At 43.4% G+C, this 19,579-nt stretch overlaps 1 protein-coding gene across 4 annotated transcripts in view; it reads right to left on the bottom strand.

The window, feature by feature from the left end:
* The window catches only part of PHF20 (PHD finger protein 20), a 65,708-nt gene extending 46,129 nt beyond the window's left edge, over positions 1 to 19,579 (bottom strand). For 2 of the 4 annotated variants that reach the window (XM_017836471.1, XM_017836468.1), the window contains exons 1-6: positions 19,507 to 19,579; positions 18,143 to 18,190; positions 13,046 to 13,097; positions 6,793 to 6,907; positions 733 to 904; positions 499 to 583 (exon numbers count right to left, since the gene is read on the bottom strand). In XM_017836471.1, the coding sequence (XP_017691960.1) occupies positions 499 to 583; positions 733 to 904; positions 6,793 to 6,875 (340 nt within the window). In that variant the 5' untranslated portion in view covers positions 6,876 to 6,907; positions 13,046 to 13,097; positions 18,143 to 18,190; positions 19,507 to 19,579. The remainder of the gene's footprint in view (positions 1 to 498; positions 584 to 732; positions 905 to 6,792; positions 6,908 to 13,045; positions 13,098 to 18,142; positions 18,191 to 19,506) is intronic. The other 2 variants (XM_017836470.1, XM_017836469.1) reach the window with 2 other exon arrangements.

Raw genomic sequence — 19,579 nt, forward strand, 5'->3', positions numbered from 1 at the left:
AATCTTTAGAGAGTTGCTCCTTAGATGCACTTTACTCAAAAAATTCCAAAATTTTCTTGGTGGAATATTCTGATACATAATTACACAGCCTTTTTCTCCTTGATCTTACAACACAGTCAACCTAAAGTAAGCCCAGCACTAGAAAAAGTCCTTCATGGTTCCCTTCCACATCGCCTCTGGTTTTTAAAGGGCTTTTGCAGCTCTGACACTAGTTTTATTGCAGTTACATGCATCTCTTGACAACAAACTTAAGGAATAATTTTTCTCAAATATATACTTAAAAAAATTACTGCCTGGATATCCCAGCAGAAAGGTTTTATCTCACGGACAGGATAAGAGGCTGAAAAAGTTGATGGCAGATGAATACATAATTGAAAATACAATTTCCCACAGTTGTCTTCTGTCTGCTGTACTACCTTTCCATCTAAGCAAAGAGGTCCCAATACAATTAGAAATACATTGCTAACAACCATCACAAAACCAGAAACAAGTCCTTACCATCTTTGTTTACAGAAGTAACTTTGGCCGGATAGAAGCGACAGTCAGACCAGCACGCCAACACCTGGTCATTGATGTGAAACCCCTGCAAGACAGGAGTCAAAAGTGTCTTCATCTGAGAATTACTGAAACATATAACTTCATTAAAACATTACAATTATCAGCCTTCCAATATTTAAAAGAAACCACACATTAAACTGCTACATACTCAAATGTCCTGTAAGTTCTACTTACTGCACAACCTTCTTCCTCATGCAATCCTTCTTTTCTTAACTGTATTTTCTCTAAGGGACGCAAATAAGGACTGTCCCAGCAAAACCATTCATCATATCTATGGTTCCAGCGTTTGAAATGGATAAGTACTTTTCCCTCTTCATAATCAATTTCTTCAATGTGAGCTGGATACCTGGTACAAAGGTAGATTAAAATACTTTAATTAAGAGTAAGGTAAAGCTGTGTCAGACACTTCATACAAATAGAGCTTGGCTTAGCTTCTCCAGTCTTATTATTAATTTGATGTGTCAACTGTATAAGCAATAAAGATGCTACAGAATGACTGAACAAAGCAGAGAACAAACCCCAAAACTGAACAGCAAAGGCAAACGTTGGCTGCAGCAAAAGGAGACAACTAAGGAGTTCTTAGTCTGGGGTGGAAAAAGAAATGTAACTAGAGATCCAAAAGTAAGAAAAACATTCCCTACACCTAGATATTTCACATTTTACAAAACCAATAGCTTTAGCTCATTCTTATCAAGAATAACACCTGGGGGTCAATGCACTCACTTCTCCCAGATATCCATCAACAGGCATCATGAATCATCTTCCCAGTGCAACAGCAAAAGCCCAGCAGGCACGCTAAACCTAATCTAAGTTTTAAATTCTCAAAGTTAAATTTCATCTGCAAAGTCCTGGGATTTTAAATATAAATCTCTCAGAAGTAGAGAAAACTGAGATGAGTCAAATTCAAATGTTTCTGATCAGGAAGACTTTGTAAACTATGTATTTCTTTAAATTGCATTGGTAATTTGTAACTTCAACAAGTATTTCGGAATCACAGCATATTTCACTACCCCAACTGAAGGTAACATCCCAAGTACCAATGTTTTCCTCTCCACAATAACACCAGGAGGACATTTTCACTTGTTGGTGTTTTCACTGTTTTGAAAGAAAGGCAAGGCCTCAGTGAACTGTGAACAAAGGGCTGAAGACAAAACCCAAATCCACAAGTATTCTTTACCTGGTAAACCACACTTAAAAGATAGAACAAGTGGTAGAAAGAAGTGGCATCTCAAAAGGAGACTGATACTACACAATAAAGCCCAGACACTTCAGAATTAAGACTTAAATGCAACCCGGGCTACCATTTTACAACCCTACCTACACACAGGAAAAGCAAAGCTACCTACAACTGAAATCCTCCAGCAGATGTGAGACACATCCAGTCATGATTTGTTTAGAAAGAGATACAAATAAGCCACACTAGACACTTACACTGCAACCACAGACTAAGGCCCCGCTTAACACTCAGTACCACATGCCTCAAACCATGCCATTAGTTCATCCCAGTGTATTGCCAAAACACATGCAGCAAAGGCTGTGGAGGAGAGGAAGTCCAATGGAAGATACTCATGGCAGAGACATCTCTAACTCACTACCAGGTTCCTAGAAAAGAAGCAACTTCCTTCATGTGACAGTCAAGGTGTTTCATATTTAGGTGACCTCAAGCACTGCCCTGCACAAGTTCATGAGGGGGCAATAGTCAGAGTCACAAAGTAGTTCTACTAAACATAGGTTGTTTTTGAATATCACTAAGTACAGGTAATGACAAAAATCAGTATCCCATTCCCTACAATCTGAGTGCAGCAAAACCAGGTAGGAGATCTCAGGTCCTCTCAATAAGAGAGTAGCCATCGGGACTGCAGTGGGCCTGGGACTTGTCTAGTTCTCAAAGACGAAGAGGGAAGCTGACAGAAGTGACAGAGTACTGACTCAGTATCAAGATAACCCCTTTCATGCAAATAACTATCTCTGGTAAACACAATTCACTGTCTCCCACTGAGGAGAGACAAGCCCAAGTGACAAGAGCCAACTAAGTCCATGGTGCAAGACTGTTCCCCACTTCATACGCGGTAAAAAGGAGAACCTTCTCCTCCAGAACCATCATCCCAGAACCACACACCAGTGCCATCTGCACTTATCCCACCTCACCTTCTAAAGACTCCCTGATGGGAGTCCAGACCATCAAGAAAAACATACCTGACAGTGAGACCAAATTTCAGCTTGGCTGAGTTAGTGTGGTTGAACCAGAGCTGCAAAGCCTCAACAAATCTTCTCTTTCTGAAGCAATGAACATCAACTAATGTTTGTTCAGTGCTCTCGACTGGAATAGTAACCTGCTAGAACCTGTGCTAGATCTGTCCATGAACTCTGACAGCCCCCTCCCCAATACCACCTTCCTTTCAGATGACAGCACTGGCAGCTTCAAAACAAAGCAGAAAGGTTCACAGACTCCCAACAGTCCTGAGCACCACACACTGAGAGTGCAAGCTTCCTTCCTCCCACACCTGCATCCCTTCACAGCACTGAGCAAGCACACCGTGTCAGGAGGCACAAGTGTTCCCTCATCTCTACAGAAGAGTAACAGAGCACATCCATACACATCCTCCAAAAGGCCTGTGAACATGTCAAGGGGCAGAGGTAACTTAAATTCAGGCCTGTTTATCAAAAACAACATACTCTGGGAGGACACACAGAGTGAAAGGCCAATAGCTAAGCCTGGCTAAGGTCTAAAAGAGACTACAAGCCATGTGTCCAGGGCAGCCCAATACATCCTCCCCCAAATCACAAAGGAAGCATTCAGCTGACTCAATGGGTATTCAAGGCAGCTAACTGATCCTGGGTAAGAAATCCCCAACTGGTACTGATTTGAATATTTATCTAAAACACCGTGGAAAAACAAGCTGAAATCAGAGACAACTTCTTGCAATTTACTGGGAGGGCAAAACAAGCAGTTTTCCAGTTCAATTTGAAAGGATTGGTGAGCTCTACCTTTCAAGGCTTAGGAACTGGCTAAACAGTAAGGGAAAACCTTTTAAGATGCCCAAATTGCTGGCATTAGCTTTGTAAGAACCCAAGTGACAATCAAAAACTCAAAGAGCGTAACTCTCAAGAGATCACAGTCAACAATGACTGGCCACTTCAGACCACGTCTGTCAAAGCACAGCAAACAGTATGAAAATGCGTTTATGGCAGACACAAATGTAAAACTACCCTCTTCTGGGAAGAGGTAAATATCTGGAAATTCCCTGGACCAGTTTATCTCCATTCTTCTTTCCTACACACCAAAACAGAATTGCTATTAACTCCCACTCCCTTGGAGCTGGGAAGTGACAAGTTTAGTGCAGTCAAAGCAACGCAGAGAGGAAAGGAAGAACCAGAATTGCGAAGGACAACAGCCATGGGGGTTCATCATTTCAAGTACTGAGACCAATTCCTGACAGCATGAACAATTAAACTCATGGGACTGACAATCTAAATCTTAACAGGGTACACCACACTCTCACAATACTAATCTGGTTTCAACACTCAAGAGCCCTAACCAGAATCAAAAGTCTCTTCACATCCATTTTACTCAGACAACAGACAGAAAAACTTGGGAGGTGTCATTAGAATAAGGTAACACAAGAGATGCCATTATTTGCCTGGTACAGGTAACCAGTGCAGTTGTCTTCTTAGTAAGAGAGGATGCAGCCAGCCAGCACTGAAGAGTTTAAATGATCCCATGTAAAAGGTTTCAGGAAATCAATTCAGCCAGGACAGCGTGTCCATGTCCATCACTACAGCAACCCCCTGTGGGATCTGTCCATGCAGGACTGTCCTACTGGAGCAGTCCCACTCCTCCACCCTCTTAATTCCAGCACTATGTACTAGGAGACCGTTCAGCATGCACAGGGGCACCTCCATATGGCCAGAGCTGCTCTCCTTTAGCACCTCGAGGTCAACAGACACTGTCACGAGTCTTTCATGACAACTTTGATGCATCAACCCAAGCCCTAAGAACTAAGCCAAGCATCAAAAGTACTCACTGTACTCCCTGGAGTTTGAGTACAGGAGGTGACAGGCAACTGCACCAGGGAGTGAAGTGCACTTCCAATATGCTGCAATTCCAAATACAGCACAGCAACCTCCAATATGAGCTCTACAGCCGCAACACTCACTTTGCACTCTGGCAAGGAGCAGACCCCGCACTGACTACTCTGCTGGCACACACGCAATCTGCTCTTCTTCAGTAGGGTTGGCATCACACCCAAACACCCTTTAAGTCCTAGCAATTCAGGGCACAAGTCACTGCCATGAAAGGGAGGTACATCGGGCTCTGAAATGAAGTACTTCCCAAAGCACCACTGCCATTTGAGCAGCAGTGGTGGCCCATGAACTGACGGATGTGTTTGGTACTGAGCACAGAAATGAAAGCCCTCAGACCAAACAGGAGAATTAAACCTCCAAAGGTCTAGCACTGGGAAAAGTAAGTGTCAGCAAACAAAGTTCTGTAAGTTCTGTAACCACACCATGGGCTGGTTGTGGTCACACAGGGGCAGGTGAACACGGCAGGGGAAAGAGCAGTCTGCTGTCCTCTACAAATCCACACCAAGGAGTTGTGTCAGCCTGACACCACTGATATTTTTGCTCAGAGAAAATAAGCCCCCAGCTCTTACAAATTACAGTTCAGAAACCCTGGAAACAGAAATACACACAACCCCGGTTTCAAAACTTAGCAAGTAAATGAAAGCTTTCACAACTGGAGAGTTCACAACTAAGCTGTAACATCAGAGCTGCAAAGCACTGTGTGTAAGACAAGTCATTTAAAATCAAGTGTTTCCAAAACCCAAAGAACGTGGTTTGGTTTTGGACATTCAGCATATCCAAAATTCAAATTTAGGCCAAGGGTTATGTGGAAAGCACAGTAAGTTGTTGAATTCCCCCCCCAAAGTTTTCCCATGCAAGAGTTGTGTACACCCATACTCAGACAGTGGCTGTGCAAACATGTCAGAAGGATAAGACACGGACACGAGCTATTAGCCTTCCTCAAACACCAGCTATACCAAACTGCATCTTTAATAAGCCTACAGCAGAGACAGGCTAAGAGATCTCATTTTTGTAGGCCTGACTGCTTGTTTTTTGCTGTATAAACAAAATTCAAGAATACCAAAGATGCAGGTAGATTCAGATCAGTGCTTACCTATGCAACTCTGGGTTACACAGGTAAGCCAAATTAACATGTAAATATGATTTAGTGTTCATACTCATGTTCTTTATGGAAGGAGCTACGTTTACTCATTTTCACAACGCCAATCCTCCTGTACCTGTAAAATAGAGAAATACTCTGCATGCAACCAGAATATTTTGGAACAAATTCCCTATGTCTAAGGCAGTGCTCCATCCTTCTGAGATGTCCACATGGTTTTCAACACTGGCTTTGCACACTTAGCCTATTGGCAGGTCCCAGAGCCTTAAGTACAGTCATGCCTCACACAGACTCCTCAATAAAGGTCAACTATAACTGATTTCTGGGAAGACAAGTTATCTACAGGAGCTAAAGCCAAATTATTTCTTGTAGGAGGTCTTTTGACTCTAACAATTTTCATTGCATGCCTCATTCACTGAGAATTATTAAATGCCAAGTTTTGAGCTGACTACCAGAAATGGACAGTTACAAAGCTCAAAGTTAGCCCAAGTAGCTTTTAGGCCCTTTTCCATCTTCCTACTGTGGTGGTTAGTCAAGGTTTTTCTCACAGATGAGGGTTGCAAGACAGGCTCCAGAGCAGACTTTGTTAGAATAGAATATATTTCCCCACCACCCACCCTCACAGGAGCACAGGTCACTCCATTCAATCAGACTTTAAAGCCTATGAATTCACAACAGCACTGGGAAAGGAAGCAGTGAGGAACTGCCTTGGGTATTTTTTACTGCAAAGAATTTATTCTTCTATAACATCTGCTCTGCAGTCTGTGTACAGCACAGAACTTGAAGGGTGAATTCAGGAGAAGGAGAGGGTGAAGTCCAACTAGATTTTGGAGCAGCCCTATTCCCAGACACAGCACCAGACACTTCTCAAGGGCCAGCACAACACAGCAACATCTATTGCCCATTTCAACCACTGGTATATAAACTTTTATAAATTAACTACTTTCCTACAAACCAATTACTAGGACTCTAAATATTGTACCAATACAAAATGTTTAAGATATTAAAGACTTAAAGTTAATATAATATGAATGGTTTTAAAAAAATACCAGTTTTTTAATCTGTCACGGGCTTCCAACTGGGCTCCCACCTCAAAGTTGATCCCTCTTCTATTCGGAGGATGTTTTGTCATTTTGTAATATCAACACTGCTGATTTTATTCCCCTGAAAAATGCAATTAAATATCAATCACTAATCAAGACATATACAAAATAAGCTTATGCACTATAATCCCCAGAAGCTAGATGTTAAGGGACTGCTGTAATTTTGGTTTGCAGAAAGTAATGGGGGCAATTATCTCTTAAACAAGGGTTCCCAAGTGACAGTGTGAAGAATCATTCCAAAAATGTGTTCAAAATGGCAGCTACTGGACCATGAAAGAGTGGAGCTCAACCTCTGTCCATCAGTCCAAGTTCCAGGTCAATTAAGAACCATGCAACCCAATGTTTATTCATAACTGAGAAGTTTTGTAATATTCTCTCCCCCCTCCCGGTTTTGATGAAAACAAGGAATCCAGTAAACAGGAAGTGGGCAAAAACAAACACAATGACAATCTTTCAACAGCTACCACAACAGTGAAACACTCCAGAACACTAGGTCACTTCATCACTACAAGTGCAATAGAGTTCAAAGACATCAGAAATACGTCGTTTCTTTAACCAGTCTTAGAAGACTGTCTATACTGCTTCCATATTTGCATTGCTTTCATCCGACTCCTCCACCATTTTAACCAGAAAATATAAATAGTCTTCATTAAGATTTGTTTCCAACAGTTAATATAAAAGTTTAAGAAATCTTGCCAAAGTAATTTCTTTCAAAGTACATTTAGTGGAAAGTCTGCTCAGGTGTTATTTTTCCTGAATTTTTGTCAGTCATTCCCACAATTATAAGATACAAATCATCATCCATTCCTGCAGTCTTCAAGCTCACAAGATTCAAAAAATCACAAGTAAGTTTTATTCAGTAGCATCATCCTTACAGTAAGGCTGTATCTTCAAGATTCCATTAAAGATGGACAAAACGGATGCAAGTTAAAATAAGAAACCATCCGGTCTTACACTACAAGAACAAGGAACATGCACACAAATAAGCAGCAGCATTCTGGCTCGCACAGGGCATAAACAGCAATGGTCTCAACTGAGCTGCATCCATGAAAGGATTGACATTGTGAAGAAGTACTCTAGGTTCAAGTGTGGTTCAGAAACCAAAGATATTTAGGAAAGTCATAAAGCTTCTATGGTAGGGAAAAGCTACTCCTTCACCACATTTTGTAAGCCAGGCCACTTGCCAAGGCCTGGCCACAGAGGCAGCCCAACCACCTCCATACAACCACCACACTGCAAAGAAACCTCTCCACCAAAAGCTCCTCTGCTGCCTTCCTCTAAAGCGCTGCTTTTAGACTGATCCTCACCTCTGTTAAAGCAGCCTGCAAGGGGATGGGAAAAAATGCTATTGCCTGCAAGCTTAATTCACACCAAAAGATAAAACGTTCTAGCCGCCTAGGAACTGAAAGTTACTTTTCTGGAGCATCTGATAACAGACTGAGTTCACACAGCATGGATCTGAATCAGCCCAGTCTTCTAAAGGTTGGAGCGGGAGTCCGTAACTTTTATTTGGGAAAGGTAATCAAGAAAAAGTTAGGATGGTTGGGATTTTACAGATTATTTTGCATTAGAATGTAATAATTAAAACAAAAAGGAAATCTAAGCAGCATGTGCAAAGCTACATTTTATTTTTAAGTGTTTTATCCACCCACAACTCAAACATCCACTATTTTTTCTGCAGATTTACATCATAAAAATACCCCTTTCTTAGGCTAGCGATGGAACTTCATGCCTCCAAATGTGGAGCAGACACATTTTGCTTAACACTTGTGGAAGAAATGACATCTGCAAGATGATTCTTTCCCATATTTTTCTTTTAACTAAGGAGGGACATGGCAAGCCAACGTACTCCCAGAAGCAATGGCAGTGGTCCCCTTCGGTAAGAGCTGCCACCTGGACACAGGGGACTCAGCTCAGCTCACCCACATGGAGCTGGAGAGGAGCATACACCTCTCCTGACTTCGGACACAGGATCTTACACAATAGGGCCTATATAAACACATCAAGTTTGGCGAGGAAGGTCTTACTATAGTTTCAGTCAAATATTTTAAAAAATACAAGTATCACAATTAAAAGAAAATCTGATAAAACAGCCAATGCCATTTAATCATATTTACAGAAGCTACAGATTCCATGAAAAAAATCTTAACACAGCTAGGGTCAGCTAACATTGACCAGCATTAGTCACAGCACACACATACTGCACTTCACCAACCTGGACAAGCTTGTTACATGGCAGCTGACCACAAAGCCGAAAGAGAGGAAAAACCTCTACGGGCAAAAACCTCATATCACTACCCCCTCCTCCAAAGTCTTCTTTCCTCTCCCCTCCCAAGTTAGGAAACTTGGGCTGCTTTGGGTTCTCTCTCACATCCTACCACTGGTGTGCACTATGACCCAGCAGTCCTCGTGACGAGCGTGCCATGAAAGAAGGCTGGCTTTTCCACTGGCAGCCCATGTCAGGAACAGCTTCCTCAACCAGACACATACTTGGTAGAACATCACATGAGAGAAATTACTCATTGGAGGATGTGAACCATTTCACCCTGAAACACATGGCCTTAGGGCAAGACTGAAACCAGGAGATCCGACCTTCCCTGGGAGCCATCCCATGGCTCTGCACAAACCAGAGAAGAGGCAACGCCAACCGGCACCTCAGCAGCACGACCCCGACCACGCGCAGAACCTCACTGCTCAGGGAGCCAGCACTGAACACAGGGACTTGCCTCTACTTGGAGATGTTATGTTTTAGCCTCTGTCCTCTCCTGCAAGGCCTACTTAAAAACCTGGAACCATGTTAAAAGAGGTTAACAACAACCCCACACAGATCAGACACAGCCATAGCTACAACTTGGAAATAAGAACACTTCACCAAAACATCTCTTCTAAAATTTTCTTCACCAGAAAAATCAATTTGTACTGACTTGGTACCTAAAATGGGACACAAGTGGGCTCTCCACTCTGGTAACTCTGAGAAGACATTTTTCTTGTGTGCTCAAGACCATGATTAAAACAAGGGGTAGTCACTCAGCCTACCCTGAGAACTGTATGGCTTTTCTCCAAAACTTATTTCACTATAAAGATTAGATCTGTTTCAGGAAAAAACACTTGAGGGTTTAGACAAGTCACTACATCCAACACAAATGTTTCTAAATCTACAAGGGTAAGTCTTTTCTTCCCCATCAAAAAGTCACCGTGAGGGAATTTAACTTTTGAAGGCTAGTCAAGTATTCAGATACTTAGAGGTACCAGTCAGACAGCATGTTTATCTCAGGGCAATGCAGAAGAGAATACGCTTACATTAATATTTATCCCTTCGGGGGTCACAATTTTTGACTTCTAAAACAAGCTTTCTACTCTGCTAACAGTGCAGGTCCCGCACACCTGTAGCTGTTCTTACTCTCCCCAACTTTAGGCTGTCGGTGCCAAGCCCCAAACCTGATGAATCACCAAATTCCAATAGAAGAGGGTTTCTCTGGAAACGGAAGAAATGTTTCGTATTATCATATAGAGCAAACCCAGGCAGTTATGGCAAACTCTCACTAATAACAGCCTCTACTGTTTTCTCTCTGGAAACTGCAGAATCACTGCAGCCTTTTCCAAACCACACCTACCTTGGCAAAGACTGTTTTCCAAATGCCTGCTGAGTGATTAAAACATTCCTTACGTAGTATCACACCAAAAGCCCTGCCTTGAAATCAGTCCCACTTTCAAATTTTGTATGGTCTCAATCCAATGCTTCATAAGCAGCCCAGAAGAAATGCAGTTCCCTCCCCCAGTTCAGCCTCTTATCTCCTTCGTTCTTTTGTGCATCCACACCAACCACACCAAACCCAGGGATTTCCCTCCCTCTGTCATAAGGATACAATAGAGAGAAAAAAAGAGGAACTCCATGAAAAAACAAACATAGTTCTCAAACTTGATAAAGGAGAACAGTAAACTTTGACAGTTTGCATAAATATAGAACTACTTTGCATCGAAAATTTCAGTTTTATTCTGGATGGTAAGCTCCAGTTCCTATGAGGCACTCAGCACCTCAGTGGTGATTCAGCAGGACTACCTGGTAGGACAGTAATAAAAAGCAGTAGCAAAACCAGGCAGTAAAAGCAACTAGCCAGAGATTGTCCTGTGTTCCCTGGAGATGCAGCACACGTGGAACCGCCCCGGGTACTGCAGGCAGCACTGCCCTTCCTACACAAGCAACACAAGCTTGTTTTGATTCCTTCTAGGACAAAACACATTCGCCGTTGATTCCCACAAAGCCTAAGCTGACTCTGACATCCTCCCCAGTGTTCCAAATCTGCTGGCATACCCACATGCCCAGTATGAAACTCCCTAGGACTAAGTCCATTCACGTTTTGCACATCAGGGCTTTTTTTGCTCTGCAATAGTCAGTTTTGACCTTTTACTCATATCACCTGCACACATGACACCAGCCTCACACCTCCATCAGTGGTAAAACAAAGCCTTTCCCCTACAATATGCCCACCCCCCTGGGGAATGGACTCCAGAGCAGTGCATGGTCCCCACTGCAGTTGGAACACCCTGCAGGTGGATGGCCACAGCCGGGCTGTGCTGAACCCACACACCTACAGGAGAAAAGTCATGATGTCAGACTGCAAAACAGGATCTACAGACACCATTTATATTATACAATCCTCATGGCATCTTAGGAAGACTAAGTGCAAGTCTCACAAACACTTAAACACCACAAATTGTATTGGTACTGACTTGGGAAGCCTTTATTGCCTGCAGACAAAACAACCTCTGCTTACCAGGTTTCGACTACTGCAGTACTGCTACCATGAAGTATGCCTCACTGTATTTGACCCTACACACAAAAACAGGTATTAAACCTGTTAAAAGCATTACCCCAAGAGCAGCTTGGGGTAGCTATCCATTCAAGGATGTCTACGTTCCTGCCCATTCTGTTTGGGTACCATTTCACAGCCAGGTGACTGTTTCAGGACGTCAGATGATGTCCTTCACACTGTTTCAAAACACAATGCCTCAGATCTCTAGTCAAGTTTTTGGTTTTGGGGTTGGTTTTTTGTTGGGTTTTCTTTTTTTGTTTGTTTGTTTTTTAATGCAACGGGAGAAGAAATAAGAAGGATTCAAACTGGGCAGGAAGACCTTCTGACACTGGAACAAATTCCAAGGAATACTGCATCACCTCCCTTTTCCTATTCAAAAGACCCATTTCAAACATGACACTGGAGTATATGCAGTTCTTATTTGCACAATGTAAGATCCTCAACTAGATCTTCACCAGCACTCATTTCTTGCTTTAAAAGATTCCCAGATTCAATTTACAACTACACAGGCAAACTCTGAGCCACTCAACACTGACACTGGCTCCTGAACTGACACTTAGTATTTCCACAATAAGAATGCTGTACAACACTGAAACATTCCCTGAAAGCGTAAAACAGACTGGATTTCAGAGTCCTGCTTTTCCTCTAGTTTATACAAGCAGGTTAACAGAACTGACGCCAGTAAAAATCTACATTTGCTCTCCTCCTCAGGCAGAAAGACTTTCTCAAAGTGCTCAGTGACAAAGGTGTTACATGACTGACCCTCCCCAGAGCAACATCTCACACTCTCCCTAAGAATACAAGACACAGAGAATGTAATTTTCATGCCCTCAGTAACATTTCATGTAACTGTACTCAGTTCGAATTGGTTGTGAAAACTGCAACAGACCAAAATGGAAGCAGAAATTATGAATATGAGCAATTTAGCAGAACAGAAAAAAAATATTTCCTATAATAAAATCGATTTGAATTACCAAGTGCAATTAAAGAAATAAATACTAATTACTGAAAACAATTCTTTTCAGTCATTTGATCATGTCCTATTTAGCTGTCCTGGTTTCCCCTTTTTTTCCCTGTAACACACTAAAAGACAAACATTCCTAAACACCAAACAAGCAAAAACATTTTGGAAAAAGGTTTGAGTCACATGAAATAAAGCAAGTTTTTCCTTAAATAAAGCAACACTAATGGAAACCTACTTTAAAGAGACTCCCATTTTTCCTCCAACTGAAAACGTGCAGTCTTTAAGAATGTAAGAATTTAATGTAGATAAGTATTACCCACAGCACCTCTGCATTACGAAAGACCTCAATTTTAAATCAAAACTTCAAAGGCTTAAAGAAAAGCTACAATTAACAAAACCAAGGATCTATGCTTATACTCACCTAGAAGAAACTTGTTTATGTGGCCACAAACATTCCAAACACTGATGTACAACTAAAGGGAAGGAAAAATAAGTCATGTGATTTCTGAGACTAAAAGTAGTTCATAGTTAAGAAAAATATTTTCTCTACAGTCAACGATATCCCAATAACAGAATAACACCTCTAAAACATGAATTTAATGTGGAAGTATTTCATTACAGGTCAGGAGGCTGCTGTGATCCAGATTAGAGAGAAATTTAAGAGACCCTTACAGACACACAGATACTCCCTGTGCACACCCACATCAAATTTCTCCATCATTTATTTACCCTTTGTCAAATAAAAGTCATCTGTAACTTTACCATTACTCCTACTCTGGTGTGCCAGGTACTGCAGTAGTAACTAACTACCCATTAACTAAGCAGTCCTCTCCTGGTAACAAAGACAACCTCAGCTGGATAAACTACATTCATCCTGTGGCAGAAGGAGCCGTGTTTTGCTCATACAAGAAACGAACCAAAAGAGTTTCTCCAGAACAGTTTCTTCATCCATAAATCCAATTCCTGTCAATACACACAGGCTTCCTCACACCGCAGGAGTGGCACAAACAGCCACCTGAATTGTTCCCAGAAGCCCAATTTAGGCTGCAGATTGGGCACTCCAATGCCATTTCTCCTGGTTTCTACCTAACTGAAGCTGTAGAGAACCTGTCATGGTTTAGGAATGGTATTGTCCAAGTTAGTGTTCCCACTGAAACCACTCCAAACCACGGGGCACTCACTCATTCACCCCTCCTGCTCCCCACCCCCTGCAGCGGCTGGACAGAGTCAGAGGCACAAAAGGTAAAGACCACAGGCTGAGGTAAGAACAATTTGGAACAATTGCAATTCATTGCTGGAAACAGGAATGAAATAAGAAAACAAACAGTAACAGCAACAATATTCATAACACAAGTGTACACGAGAGGTGAGCAATTCACATGTGAATGTTCCCTTCCCAGCCATGCCAACCCAGAAAATAACAGCAGGTGGTACAGATACACCTCCAGGTCCTGGCCATGCCACCTCCTGGCTACTGCAGAAATTAACCCTGTCCTGGCCAGAACCAGGACATTATCCATCCCTTATTCTATACCATCTACATCATGCACAAATCCTACACCTTCTAAATATATATATATATATATATATATATACATACACATACAAGCATGGGCAGCATTTCCACAGTCAATGGCAGTCCCTCCAAGATGTCTGTTGAGTTCATTCAGCCCACAATGGTGAGGTCTACACCTCCTAGATGTCTTCCAGGGCAGGAGGGCTTGGGTGCCCTGGGCTGGGTCAGGCTGCAGTAGGAGCTCACAGCTGATGGACCTGGAGCAGTCCATCCTCATTGTCCATGGGAGTTATGGCACACAGTGGCAGTGCCATTCAGCAACCAAGGGGACTTTCCCTTTGAACACCCAGCCCAGCACTGGCCCTCAGGATGCCAGAAGGAGCTGTGCTTCAGTGCCCATCACTTGGGAACAGCAAAATCCCCTTCAGAAGCTGCGAGGATCTCTTTTTCAGTTGGGGTGTAGCAGGCCTCAGATCATTTGTATCTCTGACTCCAGAACCCCGAGGGTCATCCTTGAGTGTCCCCAGGTACTTTTTGTCAGACACTCCAGGAAAGACCATCCTTCCCAGCTGCAGTGTAGAGCACATTTTTCGTATCTTGCCCTGTCCTGACTGACCCAAGGGCTACTGCATGAGCAACCTCCTGTTTAATTTGTTCAAAAGCTTGCTGTTGTTCAGGACCCCATCTGAAATACTTCTTCTTCTAGGTCACTAGATAGAGAGGGCTGACAATCTGACTGTAATCTGGAATATGCATCCTCCAAAAACCCACAGAGCCCAGGAAAGCCTGTGTTTCCTCCTTGCTGGTTGGTAGGGACACAACTGCTATTTTGATGACCACGTCCACTGTCATCTGACAAAGTCCATCTTGCCATTTTACTCCTAAAAACTGAATTTCCTGGGCAGGTTCCTTGACTTTACTTTATGGTAAAACTGGCCTTCAGAAGGATTTGGATTATCTTCTCCCCTTTCTCCAAAACTGCCTCTGCCATGTTGCCCCACATGATGATGTCATCAATGTACTGTAAGTTTCTGGAGCCTCACCCTTTTCCAGTGCAGTCTGGATCAGTCCATGGCAAACAGTGGGACTGTGTTTCCAGCCCCGGGGCAGTTGGTTCCAGGTGTACTGCACACCCCTCCGAGTAAAAGCAAACTGTGGCCTGCACTCTGCTGCCAAAGGAATGGAGAAGAACCCATTAGCAATGTCGATAGTGGCACCACTGGACTGCCTCGGACTCCAGCTCGTACTGAAGTTCCAGCATGTCTGCACAGCGGTGCTCAGTGGTGGTGTGACTTCATTCAGGCCGTGACAGTCCACTGTCAGTCTCCACTGGACTTACACACTGGCCATACAGGACTGTTAAAGGGGGAGAAAGTCTTGCTGACCACTCCCTGGCTCTCCAGTTCACGGATCATGTCCTGGCTGGGGGGTCACAGAGTCCCGGTTCATGCAGTGCTGCCGACGTTGCACTGCTGTGGTAGCAATTGGTAACTGTTGTTCTTCAACCCTCAGCAGTCCCACAGCAGAGGGGTCCTCTCCAAGACCAGGCAAGGTATACAACTGCCTAATTTCCTCTGTCTCCACAGCAGCTATCCCAAAAGCCCAGCAATGCCCTTTTGGGGACAGATGGGGCCTCGGGGGCAGTCACAAGGGGGTGTTTTTACAACACATTCCCAGTCAGACTCACTTCAACTTCCAGTACAGTCAGCTGTTGGGATCCCCCTGTGACCCTAGAAATAGAGATGGATTCTGCCCCTACTTATCTTGATAGCATTGGGGCACACTGTGCACCAGCGTCAACTAAAGCCTTACGCTCCTGTGGGTCTGACGTGCCAGGCCACAGCATCCACACGGTCCAGTAGGTCCAGTTGTCCACCTAGCTGGAGGCAGGGCACCTCTAATTCTGGTCATAGCACTCATTGCTCACTTGTTGTAAATAGGAACTGCAGGTCCCTTCAGGAGGATGGGAAGTAACATCAGCCCTCCTGTTCTGTCAGGAAACTAGAGCAGCATTTACCCTTGAAGAATTTCCTGTGGTGGCTGTTCTCCCTCTCAACTCACACAATACCTGTGCTGCTGGGGCAGAGGTGGGTTTTCCATCCCACTTCATCATATCCTCTCCATGGTCACGCATGGTCAGGCAAACCCACAGGTTACCTCATGGCGTGTCCCCTCTCTCTCGAGCTGGGTGGTACTTATCCCAACCGCAGAGACTCTGGTCTGTACCAGCAGGGCACGGGACATTTCCTCTCTGATTTGTTCGAGCCTTTCAAGTCTGTCCGCAGTCTTGGACAGTCTGTCCACAGCAGAGGCGCAGGTCAGTAGGGAGGAAAAAAGATGATCTTCCTGTTGCCAGAGTCAGGTTGTCCCCTGAAGCCCTGTTTGTCCTCCTCCTTTCATTGACATCAATGCCAATGAGTTGGTGTACAACGACAGCACGCTCTGTACAAACTTCTGCCACATGGATTGTGTGCACTCTACCTCCTCTGGATGGCCAGGGGACTGCTTTTCATTTGAATCCCTATGGATTACCTGCAACACAGCTAATTCTCTCAGGCACTGGACACCTTTTTCCCTGGCATTTTGCCACCTAGCAGGTTGCATAAACTTTGTACCTCTCTGCAACTGCCACAGCATTTTTCTTCCACATATTTTATCACTTTATCAGGGTTCTGTAGTTGTTCAGAGGTGAACTTCCAAACCGTCAGAAGAGAGAAGTCCTCCAAATACTGGCCCGTGCCCTCCCACAATCTGTGCCACTCATGACTATCCACCCTCAGTGCAAATCTCTGCAAGACCTCCCTAGAAATAACTTTCTTAATTCTAACCGTGGTGTGGACCACACTGAGGAGACCTGACAGACTTAGCGACAAGAACACACTCTCCTTAACATCCAAAGGGAATTCAAAATTCACAAAAGGTGTTGTAACATGCCTGAAGCAGAAAAAGGGGTTGAAAAGCTGGGGAAAATCATCCTTCCCTCTTGCCCCCACAGACTGGATGTGATTATTAACAGACTCCCAAAGGTAGCACCCAAGGTAACAATATTCATAACAGAAGTGTACAGGAGAGGTGAGCAATGGATTCAGGTGTGATTCACCACTACAGGCAGAGCCCAACAACAGAGACCAGCCAGGCCCAGCCCCTGCCTCCTCCTGGCTATTGCAAAAATTAACCCTGTCCTGGCCAGAACCAGGACAAACCACTTCAGGATGCTGAATGCACTGAGTCTAACCATCCCCAAAACAGACCTTATTGCCCTGCCTAATGGGTACCTGTGGGCTCAAAGTGCCTTTGACAAATAAAAATTAAATGTGGAAAAGGAAAAAAAGTGGACTGCTTCTCATTGCCATTCTACATTCCCTCAGAAGCAAAACCAACAACAATCCCACAAAACTCCTTGGACAAACTGACTTCAAGTGGGACTATATTTAAATATTTGGTCTAGGGTGGTGCTGCAGCAGCCTAAGGTTGAACCTACGGAACCCCAGACCAAGTGCTGTCAGGGCAGCCTTGCATGACAAATCAGGACAAGAACCACATCTGGGCTCAATGTCACTATTTTACCAAGACAGCAGGTATCTTCTTAAAGGAAGACAGCTTTAAGAAATGAGCAGAGTCCAAGAATACAACTTCCATTTCCTTACATACAGTCTGCTTGACTACAACGCCAAAGTACTGAAGCACTACCACCTATATCCCTTCTGAAAACAACACCTCAGTATTGTACAGAAACCCACACTTCAGACAGAAATTTAACACTTCAGACTATGTGTGGTCAGTAATCTGACCAATTAATTCTTCAGCTTTGATGTCCTGCCACTGGCTCTGAGGTTGCTCTGGATGTTCCAGCAGCACAGTACACACTTACAGCAGGATGCTAAACCTAAGATTTTTCTTATCAGCAAGCATCAACATGAATTCTAGCTATCAGATGAAAATGTTATGACTGAAAATGGAGGGAGCAAGTTGGAAAGTACAAAAATTATCTGGTTACAATACCTGCAGCAGCAACTGGGCTTGGACTTAAAACTCCTGGAAGAAGTCTACCTGTAAAAACATCCATAAAAAAAAGTCTGAGAAACATTTTTTCAGAGATAATTTATACCACCTGCAATATTGGCCACTGAAAGGCACTGTGTCCACCCAGTCAATATACAGTGTTCTGACACCTAGACATGGCATTCTCAGTTTTATTCCACTGCTTCCTGCCTGGACAGGACTAAATCTACCCTACTTGTCGATGAAGGATATTTTCATGATAGTCAAATAAAAGGAAATGTTCCAAGTTACACTGCCATGAGCTTTGATGAAAAACTGCCTTTATTGAAGATAACTCATTAAGCAGACACATCATCTGTGCATGTGCCACAGTGCAAAAAGGATGTGACTCCCCCATTTTATTATAAAAAGGAAAGAAAGGGGTGCACTTCATGCTGCTTATAGACTTGTCTCCCAGCTCTGAGATGAAAGTACAGCAGGAAAAACTAACAAACAAAAAAATCAGTGCATTTTTTTGTAAGATTGATAACAGTAATATAGAGAAGACAGCTGCAGCACAGGCACTGGACTGATACAAACACAGGGGATCATGGAATAAAAAAGCCATTAGCAAACTACAGGACAGGGAGGAAGCAATGCAGGCCTGGTGTACTCACAACCTCTGCTATGCCAACACATGCTTTTAAGCCTAACTAAAATCCTAACTCAGACATGACCAACAGCACTGTCTTTGCACCACTCTGACACACAGGTCTAGCCTAAGGATGCTCAGCTCCACATCTAGAGCACTACAGATGTTCCAGAGAGTTTCCTGACTCAAGGACTCTGTGCAATGAGGATATTCTCCACTTCCTTGGGAATCAGGAAAGCTCTTTGGTGGTAAATTCATAGCAAAAAACACCCCCCACCACCCCACACTAAGCACTAGTGCTTCCTCTCTTTCCATTCAGACAGGTTACCAAGCTAAAGGCAGAACAGATGGAGAGTTTTCCTTTTTAAGCAATTTTAATGATTCCATTTCAGATAGGTTTATAAAAAAATGAGGCAGACTACAGCTGGCTACACTTAAACAAGGCTGGCTGGAAGTTCTTAAGCCCTGTAAAACACAAAGGCATGTCAACAAACTAACATGCCTCATAAAGGAGTGTTTATATTCCAGTAAGCATTATTACCTGCAGTCAGTCAGCATGGACACAGTATACACTCACATGGTCACACATCATCACTTAGCCTGGTACTTACAGTCACAAAAAACCTGAAAAGCCACTGGTTCCAAAAAGGTTTTCAGAAATATACAGCCCATGTAGCTACTGGCATTTTGACAGCAAAGGACAAACCAAAAGCTCTAAGTCACCATTTCTTACCTGAAAAAAAGTATTTTCTTGCAGAGGAAGCACAAGGAGTCAAAGCAAACCTGTAGGCAAGCAAGGAACAGAA

Source organism: Lepidothrix coronata, unplaced genomic scaffold (genome assembly GCF_001604755.1).
Source record: "Lepidothrix coronata isolate B3197 unplaced genomic scaffold, Lepidothrix_coronata-1.0 Scaffold278, whole genome shotgun sequence".
NCBI lineage: Eukaryota > Metazoa > Chordata > Aves > Passeriformes > Pipridae > Lepidothrix > Lepidothrix coronata.